Raw genomic sequence first — 10,367 nt, forward strand, 5'->3', positions numbered from 1 at the left:
CCTGGACTCGCACAGTGACTGCATTTGATCAGTAGAGGGCTCTAATATCACACCATGTCCTCCGTGGATACTATGACGTCAGTGCTATTGTGTTCTTTAAGATACTTACCATATTACTATAGTTTATAATATATACAGTAGGTGAGTGATACATTATGCACAGTGCAGCAGTTGTCAGGCAGCAAACTGCATCAGCAATCAGAGCTCCTGCATTGAAAAACCTCGACTTAATTGAGCTGGTCCACTTCTTCTTGGATACAGTGGTGTGATAGGTTCTTAGCCTGTGATGCGGTTGTCCAATAGTGAATCACCTCCACGGCGCCTGCAGAGTGGAGTCTGCAGCCGAGCAGCTCCTCTAGAGACGGAAATTACAAAAAAAGGTACATCAGAAACTTCAGATATTCAGTGGTTCTTTAAGCTTTATTTACATGCACCATCTCTGTTACAGCCAAGATAAGAATTGGAATTACAGCCGGCAATCTCAGCTTGATGAATTGTTTTTTTTTGTTGTTGTTCTTTTGTAGGAGCAAAAGGAAGTAATGGAGAATGGATATTGGCAGTGAGTGTTACTCAAAATTAATTAATGGGGGGAAAAAATTAAATAATAAACTTCAAGTCAGTATTTTGTATGAACTGAAATCCTCCATGTGAAGCTACAAAAAGAAAGAGGGGTTTTTTAAGCACATTTGTGCAAATTAAATGTTTGTCAAATCAAAGATTTTGCCAAAGGGGTTAAATATTTCTGTCACATTAATGTCAGTAAGAGTGCAACATGAAGATATTCTCAATAAATCCAACCGAGGACACAATTTCATTGATTCGTTCGTCCTCTGCCCTGGTGATTACCCAACTGAGTTGGGCAAAAAAAATGTAGGCCAGATCGTTAAAACAAAAAGTGCTTTCGTACAGTTCTCACCCACTATGCATGGGGCGAAACATGCAGAGCCACAATAAGACAGACTTGAATAAATAAAGCAAATATGTATGTCTCCTTAAAATTAACAAGTCAAATTTAAGCAAGGCGACAAATTCACACAATACAGAAATCTCAAGAAATTCATCCTGCTGTTCCTACAAAAAACTGTGCTGATGTTGATGCTGTAGCACTGGCTCCTAATATTCATACACTGTATATCCTCTTATTCCCGCATATGTAAAACGCAGAAATATTTTGGCAATATTTAAAATACTGTGGTTCTTTCTGTCTAAAATGGCAAAAATGGCTCTAAGATACTACACAACCTTCCTCTTCACAGAGTTGCAAACACTATGGCCGTGGTCGAATCTTCAGAATACAAATCATATCCCGTGATCTTTCCTAATAGGAGACGTCACGGGGTCAAGGAAAGACGTGAAGCAGAATCCATTAAGAAAAGACAACTGCGGTGCTCAGAGAATCTGACTTCACCTACACCGGGCGATGTAATTACGTGACAGCGGCTGTTATTGACACGGGTCAATAGATATTGAATTATCTCCTTTCCTTTTGTAAAAAGGATGGTCCAGTGAACCCTAAGCTAAACGAGATAAGAAAGGAAGCACCAGAGCATCTTTTCTTAGCATTTAGAGAAATCGACCTCATCACGGCTGCCACTTGGAAACTTCCAGGTCATTTCACTCCGCTAGGAACCTCACAAAGCCAAAAGAAAAAGACTATTTGACCACAGCCTATTCTCCCCAGCACCTGCTGTAGTGCTGATAACAAAGAGGAGGCTACTATTGACACTCCATCGGCAGCCGCTCCCTGCTATCTTCTCATTTATAGCACCAAGAACTCAACTGAACACCAATATATTGTAGTCGGGTGCTGCGGAGTCTCCGGGTGTGGTTGTTCTAATCCAGAGAGTCCTAAGCGTCGGTTATTGTAAATGGTTTCATCTAGAGCTAAATCGGGTCCTTGACTCCGTCCTAAACGCTATATGGACAATACTTCCAATATTGCAGTGAGTGGAAGAGGAGGAAGAGGAGGACGAGTGGGTGGGGGAGATGGTGAAAAGGGAATCCGCAGCAGAAACACCATATTGTCAAGACTTCAGTAATGGGCCTCTTCAGAAGGAAACGGAATTCACAGTTATGTCACTAAACTCACAGGGTAAAGTTTGCTAAATAAAAGTCAAACATTACGTACGATAACCACACAATGTAGATCAGTTCACATCTTGATAACATATTAACCTCTACAGATTGATATTTGGTGCACAACTCGATGCATCAATTGGGGGATGCTTATCATTTGCATTTGTTTTAAATGTTTTTAGTCCATTTAGGCTACGTTTCTCACAGAAACTTAAAAAAAAAAAACAACAACTAAAAAGCTCATCAAGTATCCTCCACTGGAACGTAATAATGTAACATTCTCTGCAGCTTTTTTTCTGTAAACAGGCCGTCGCCCAACAGCAGGCAGACGGCTGGTTTGGCAAAAATGTTGGTTTAGGAATGAAAGGGCGTGAAAGAGCAGAACGCAGGGTGAAATTCATCTTCAGTTTCATGTATCACTTTGTGATACGAGTGGTTCCCTGAGACTAACACGAGTTGATGCTTTTCATATAGTTTTAACAAAATGTTCTGTATTTTCCAGTCAGTACTGTTGTTCACAACACTCAGGTATTGATCTTTTTAAAGATTTTTCTTCTCTCCACTGTGAAGACACCATTGTGTGTCTCAGACACTTAAAATACAGTATCGAACTGAATGCCTCACGTTAAAAACAATTGGAAAAAACCACTACATGAATACACTTTTACATATTTCTTTCCCTCTAGGTGCACAATGCAGGACAATGAAACCCAATTTACATTTTCCCCCATTTCTTTTTTTTTAATCATGCTGAGCTCTGACAGAGCTGCTCAGCTTGGGACCCAGCTTTGAGGGGAAGTCTGTTTTGAGCTGGAAAAGCTTCCTGAATTCCTGTTGGCGTTCTGGGCAGAGGTGAGGCAAGAGTCGAAGCTGAGGTCCAGGCAATCTGCATCCATCAGTTCATTGCGGATGATGGAGTCCATGTCACACTCCAAGCTGCCATTGAACACGTCGAGGTCCAGGTCGGCAGGAAAGCGGTCCTGGCCGGGCAAACCGGAGCCGAGCTGCATAGAGGCGTTCTTGCTGGGTGACTTCAGGTGTGGCTGCTTGGCGTCCGGGTGACTGGCATCGTTGTCAGAGGTTGACAAGCCAGCTTGCCAACCAGGCACTGAAGAGCTTTGAGCCTGACCTGCGCTGGTGTGGTTCACCAGCATGTGGTCTTTGCGCAGCAGCATGGCATTGCGACGCGAGTTCTGCAGGGCGATGGCGGTGCTGGCCTGCGACATCAGCGGGTCGGACTGCGTGAGCATGACGTTGCTGTGGCTGGGGGAGTCCAGACTGAGCAGGTCCTGCAGGGTCTGATGGTCGCCAAAGTGCGAGATGCAGGAGAAGGTGGTCTGCTTGTTCTCCTGAATGGTCTGCATGGGTGACTGTCGCAGGCTCGTGATGGACGGTGGACTGAAAAGAGGGTTTGGCGCATAGCTGCCAGAGGGGCTGGCCAGACTGCTTCCTGAGCAGCTGAAGGTAAACAGTGAGCTCCCCTGGTCATCTGCTCCATTGTCTTCCTCTCCAGGAGGAGGCTGCTGGGATGCTGTCAGGCTGATATTGTCCAAAAGGTCGTCCATCGGGTTGTCGGAGAGTCCATCGTTGAGGTTCATGGTACCAGCCAGGTCAGAGAGCCCTGTGGGCCCCGTGGATGGGGACATGCTGCTGGGACTGGAGTACAGCATCGGGGAGAGGGGAGAGTCATCGTCAGGCACCTCGTCCAGCTCCAGGTTGGCCAGGATCGGGGACAGACGACCGCTGAGCGTGCTGGCATTAGAATTTGTCCGGGAGCGGAAGTCTGTCCAGGCGTCTAGCTCGTCACTGCTGCGGGAAGTGGGACTTCCTGTCCATTTGGAGAGGCTAGAGGAGCTCTCCGAGCTGCCATCTTGAGCGGCCTGCAGTGAGGCTTTCTTCTTGGTGGCGCGTCCTCGGGCTCCTTTGATGTACTTGCTGTTATCCATCGATACGGCCCGTCGTCGAGGAGCCTTGCCTCCTTTCCCACCTTCTGGGTTGACCATCCACCAGGAACTCTTCCCTGTTCCTTCATTCTGGACTTTGACAAAACGACTGTGGAGGGACAGATTGTGTCGGATGGAATTCTGCAGTAAAAAAGGATGAAAACAATTAGATGCATGTTCATATTTCAAAAGTGTCCAAGTACTTTGGAAAATATGGTACAACATACCAATGATTTTTGAGGGGAACAACACATAATTTGGACAAACGGCGCTTTATCATTCATGGGGACTCTGGACTGTTCAATACCCCAATTTATTCAAATTCAGTACTAAATCGAGTACCCTCTTAAATATACAACCTGGGTAATATTTCCGTAGTTTGGCCGTCATGAGGTTTAGATATTGTAGTCAACAAAGAAATTGCTGAGATCTGGGAAGATGATGACATTGCTTCAGTGAAATCCAAAAGGGCAAGAAACATGAATACAGTTAGGAAGGTTGGAAATGTACCAAGCCAAACAATCTTGACAATTTTACATGGAGGTAAAACCGAAAGTTTCCATGCCAGACTCGTTGGACAGTCTGGGCTGTTGAGATTGAAAGTTCCTTCTTGACCTTGGAGCTACCAAGGATCCTTTAAGTACTGTTCTGGAGCTTTCATTTGTTTCTCACGATCACCATCAACACAGTTGTAAGGAGTTGAAATTTGAAGGAACTTCAGGATGTCCCTGGAGACGTTTCCCCTGCGATGTACAAAATTAAACAGTTGGAGTCAGCACCACTGGCCTACACTAAGACCCACTGCAGTAAGTAAGGAGAAACTCTGCGGTGATTTCTGCAGCCCAAGGGCCAACTTCACTGGGAAAGGTTCCAGCATAATTCTCCTAAACTTGAATTAACTTGAGTAAACCAAGGTCCTATTTAAATCCATCTCTCAGAAGATTAAAACTTATCAAACACTGGAAAGGCTCAGCACATACAGACTACAGCAGCTGCCCAAACAATACGGACCATTAGGGGTAGCTGTGGAGGCAGTTGCTCTCCAGCTTTGCGATGACTAAAAGATCACAAATGAGCATTGGCCACAGTTTTCCTCAGAATAATGAGTCAGTGGAATGACCCTCTGACATTTCACTTACAGCAAAGCCCATCGCTTAAAGCCAATTAAGGGATTAGGCCAACTAGCAAACACTTTCATCACTTACAACACAAAGCACACGTGATGAAACAATACTCCGGTACCTCATTGCACTTTTCTGTCTCGTTTTCACCCAGTCTTTCAAAATTAACAATCAAATTATTGTACGATGCAGGCTAAATCACAGACTTTACGAGATATGGATGGGGTTTTGATATATTTTTCTTATTGTTAAATCCCACAAAAATAACCAAAAGCAACAGTGAGTTTGTCTTGTAGTACTACAGACCTACAGAGAGTGAACACGATAACAGCAACACCTGTCCCTGCCCAGGCCAATGCATCCAACCGCAACTGTCCTGCAATAAATAAATCAACCGTTGCCGCCAGAGAGGTTGAATTGATTGAACGCTTGTCGTTATTTACAGGGGCCATAAATGGTAGTGTGGCTGTATTGGATTGTACTGTATTACAGCGGTTGGATAAAATAGCCGTCACACCTCGAGGTTCAACACAACGATGCGCCATCTAACCTCAAAAAATGACCAAAGAATTCAACCATGGTCCTCAGAGGCTGTTTTTATTACAACGCTGGTGAATTTGAATGAATGATACTATGCTGTAAAGGTGTGATTGTGTCAAACTGTACGGGCAATTAAGGTGGACGGACTTTGCTGTGGTTCAAAGTATTATTCTATTAGTATTCTTGATTATGTGTGTAAAACTCAACATTCCTGTCATTTTTTAAAAAAGCCTTGTAGAAGGTTAAGCCGACAGCACTTCTTCCTAAACTACACAGCAAGTGGACATAATTGCATCTATCACACTTTAGGTAAAAGGATGGAAATCTTTTTGAATGCTTCCCAGGTACGTACGTACAGTATGAAGCCACATGGCTCCATAAAGAAGATAAATCACAAAAGAGCTGAACTCCTGCCTTCCCCTCCCCCCACGCAGTCACAGCAATGCTGCAGCACCCTTTGAGCAATGCCTCGCTCTGAGCGGCGACTGGAGCAAGGCCAGTTTAGCCAGAGCCAGATCCACAGAGGAACACTGAGCTTCTCTCTCTCTCACACTGCTACACATTGACCTACATAATTTATAGTCAGCTGATTGATCCTTGTGCCCGGGCCACATGAAGAGGCAGTGGGGCACACAGTGGGCCTGGGCTCGTCCATATAGGAAGCTCCACTTTCAGGTTGGATTCACGAAACAATGATCCTCCTGGCTGCTGGAGATACAGAAGAAGCGTGTGAAGGAATGTGGAGATGTCCTTTTGTTGTGTTTCGAGAATGAGCCGTGTGTGACAGCTCTGGATTTACAACCTCGTAGTCTCGCTGGAGGACACATTTGCACACAGTCCCTCAAGCTGATGCCCGAATCTCAAAACAGCTTCAAAGGCATCTCCTAGGAAAATGCTGATGTCAGCACTTCTGAAACACTCACATTAACCCTTTCCTCTTGCGAGCCACGCTCGGTCTGCAGCCGGTGACTAATGAGCATCCGAACATGAATGAAAAACCGACCCCCACTAATCTTTAGTATGAACCGTGCGGCCCATTCTGTGCAGATTAATCAGTTATTAGCAATCAATCTGTGTCCCATGCAGATTGCTTGTTTTTTGCATATTCCAATCCCCGTCACGTTGCCGCAATTTGACGAGGTTGAAAGTAAAAGAATTAAAAACAGCACAATCTTTCGGCCATTACTGTAATTTCTTCCCCGAAGGAACTCCCTGGAATTGGCCTTCATCCCAAATGCACAGTTATGCAGTTGTGCAGGATTACAGACCTATTTCCAGAGGAGTTTTTCTAACCCCCCCACCACCACAATCTAAATCCTGCAAAGCTCAAAGCTTTCATCAGACTTGATTCCATGACAGATGAATTGGTTTTTCCAGGCCTGTACTAATCCTTCAAATCAAACAGAAGCAGGCAAGGGCCCCAGTGGAAGCTTGTCAGAAGCCCCTGTGTGCTGCAGTGTGACCAGTTGGTCTGAAAGTGAAATTAACTTTGCATTGCCTATTTTTGAGTCTAGACTTTTGTGCCCACTGGTTTCCTTTTACTGGATTAGTGTGGACTGATTTTTCTTCTTCTTCCTCCTCTCATTGCATATACAAGTGTGTAATTTGATGCACACACTATTACAACCTATACCCTTGTGATTTGACAGCAGTTTTGGTCATAAGTCATTTGACACAATCCCCCAGCTTCCCATTGTTGACAAACCAAATATGCCTGAAAAATAATGCAAAAAACATAACGGTGGAATAGAAACCATCCTGTATGTGCTGGTGTCTGCAAATAACACAACCGGTGTTTGTGCCCGCCTCTTCCATCTCTACATATACATACAGCTCGTGTGTGTGTGTGTGTGTGTGTGTGTGTGTGTGTGTGTGTGTGTGTGTGTGTGTGTGTGTGTGTGTGTGTGTGTGTGTGTGTGTGTGTGTGTGTGTGTGGGAGAGCATGTGCACATAGTGCATAGAGATTCAGGAAAATATCCTGTAGTGCAAAAGTGTGTGTGTGTGTGTGTACATAAAGATTCAGGAAAATATCCTGTAGTGCAAAAGTGTGTGTGTGTGTGTGTGTGTGTGTGTGTGTGTGTGTGTGTGCAAACATAGTGCATAGAGATTCGGGAAAATATCCTGTAGTGCAAATGTGTGTGTGTGTGTGTGTGTGTGTGTGTGTGTGTGTGTGTGTGTGTGTGTGTGTGTGTGTGTGTGTGTGTGTGTGTGTGTACATAAAGATTCAGGAAAATATCCTGTAGTGCAAAAGTGTGTGTGTGTGTGTGTGTGTGTGTGCAAACATAGTGCATAGAGATCCAGGAAAATATCCTGTAGTGCAAAAGTGTGTGTGTGTGTGTGTGTGTGCAAACATAGTGCATAGAGATTCAGGAAAATATCCTGTAGTGCAAAAGTGTGTGTGTGTGTGTGTGTGTGTGTGTGTACATAAAGATTCAGGAAAATATCCTGTAGTGCAAAAGTGTGTGTGTGTGTGTGTGTGTGTGTGTGTGTGTGTGTGTGCGTGTGTGTGTGTGTGTGTGTGTGTGTGCGTCTTTACACGACCACAACATGTCTTTGTCATGATGACAGCAGCAGCACCACCACCCGCGTGTCGCCGCTCACCTTCCAGCCGGCGGAGCTGTTGCTGTCGCCCTTGTCCTTGAAGTACGGCACGGACCTCACCATCCAGTCGTAGATCTGGGACAAGGTCAGCCGGCTCTCCGGGGAGCTCTCGATGGCCTGGGTGATGAGGTCTGCATAGGAGTAGTTGCCCCAGGCGTTCCGGCGGGCGGACGACTTCCTCAGCTGCTGGGACGCGGAGCCGCCCAGAGCCGCGGCGGGGGTCTGCGCGGAGGAGGGCGAGCCGTCGGCCGCCTCCTCCCTGCGGGGGCCGCGCCGCACCTCCACGGGCTGCGAGGTGGCGCTGCGGCTGCCCGTCTCGCGGGGCTCGACGCCGCCTCCGCCGGCCGTCGGCGCGGCGGCGGCGGCGGAGGCGCTCCCCGTGCCGCCGTCCCCGTCGTCGTCCTCCTCCTCGGGGATTACGTCAGTGTCGTTGGCCCCGGGCTTGCCCGCGCCGGACTCCGGCCGGGGCAGGGGCCAGGTGCAGGACCGCGGCCGCTTCTGGGGCTCGAAATCCGGATCGATCTCCACGTTGAGGGGCGGCTCGTCGCCGCCGCCGACGCGCGGCGCCTCGGCCATGTTCAATCGCGGTGTGTCGCTCGTCGCACAAAGGGAGTTGCAGAATCACTCGGCTCGCATTCCATCAATGTTGTGTGCAGGACGCGGGGGACGGTTCAATTCACCACGCGCGACCTGCAGCACGTCCGGCACCGCAGCCCGGCACGTGTCCGTCGACCCGTCCCTCTCCTCCTGCGAGGCGCCTCGTTATCCGCAGCAGCATTAACGAAACATTGCCTTATTCTCGTGCACAGCCCACACCCTGACCGACGTGCATGGCAATGTTCTCACACACACGCACACAAAAAGAAAAGGAATGTGGAGCCTGGCGATAGGAAGTCAGCGCAGGGGGAGTGTTGGAGCAGAGGTGGACGTCGACGTTCCTTCACAAGCGCGCGCGTCCTGCGCCGCGACCCGGCGACGTGCGACGAGCCACGGGGAAAATGAAATCCAGTAGCCAGCACATCAGCTTTATCTCTCCGTGCACAGCTGCCATCTTGACTGTTTCCCTTTCTGCCCCCCCTCTGCCTCTCCTCCAAGTTCTTTATCGTGCGCGCAGCGGCGCTGCCAGTGGCCCGAGCTGCGCGCCGCTGTCCAGATACGATCGAGGCGGAGATTGGCTCCTCGAGGCCCTGCGGCTGCTGGGAGAAGAAAAAGAACCCCCCCCAGAAAAAAGAAATGGGACAACTAGAGAAACGTGGCGAGGCACCTACCCGCCCTGCCGTTACCTACTGAGAAACACAAAGGTGCATTCTGGCTGTTCCATCTCGAACAGGCCAGCACGGCGTCCAAGCAGCCTTCAGAGACACTTCATTCAATCTGCTGCTGCTGCTGCTGCTGCAAACGCTCCGACTCGAGGAGGAGGAGAGAAGAGCCCACGACCGTGCCCCCTGGACTGAGCTGAAATTAAAGAGACAGTGTGGACATGTCCACTCAGCAGTGACGTCACTCTCCTCAAGTCTGTTTGGGGGGGCCAACAATGCAAGAGCAAAAAAATATGTATATATTGCACAGTTAATATGAGATGAATTAAAGTAGAAGTTCCCCCCCCCCCTAGAAGTTGTTAAAAGTCAAACGAATCTATACGTACTTTAATCTTCTTTGAAAAATGAATGTGACCTCAGTGATGTAAGTAGTAAGACTACAGAAACACAAGAAGCAATGGGCTACACATCTTTAAATGTGAGCTTTATACAAAACTGTTCAGTTAAATGAAAACATAATTGAGGTAGTTCTCTATAGGTTGGCAGTGGGGAGTTACGAATTTGAATCGTATAAGTGAAACCTAAAACTTCATCAGTGCAAGAAAAACAGACTCGTAATCGTAATCAAGAATATGATAAGGAGTAGTGTCGTTGTGCTGACTTCACCGACTGACTGAGCGGCGTGTGTTCTGTTAAATGCAGCATTAACATTAAAATACATTTCAACAATGAAACAAAACATGATTTAAGTGAATGAAATTCACACCAAATGTATGACGACAAATTTCTTTTTGTGAGCTTAAAACACTTCTGTGTAAAAGTGGATT

General features: G+C 47.1%; 1 protein-coding gene across 1 annotated transcript; it reads right to left on the reverse strand.

Moving 5' to 3' along the window:
- Window positions 1-401: 401 nt before the first annotated feature.
- On the reverse strand, window positions 402-10,120 carry foxo3a (forkhead box O3A). Its single transcript, XM_035610832.2, has 2 exons — window positions 8,282-10,120; window positions 402-4,160 (listed from the first exon to the last, which is right to left on the reverse strand). Exons 1-2 carry the CDS (start codon window positions 8,855-8,857, stop codon window positions 2,847-2,849), a joined length of 1,890 nt encoding a protein of 629 aa, XP_035466725.2. The 5' UTR covers window positions 8,858-10,120; the 3' UTR covers window positions 402-2,846.
- Between the last annotated feature and the right edge of the window lie 247 nt (window positions 10,121-10,367).

This window comes from Scophthalmus maximus, chromosome 15 (assembly GCF_022379125.1).
Source record: "Scophthalmus maximus strain ysfricsl-2021 chromosome 15, ASM2237912v1, whole genome shotgun sequence".
Taxonomy (NCBI): Eukaryota; Metazoa; Chordata; class Actinopteri; order Pleuronectiformes; family Scophthalmidae; genus Scophthalmus; species Scophthalmus maximus.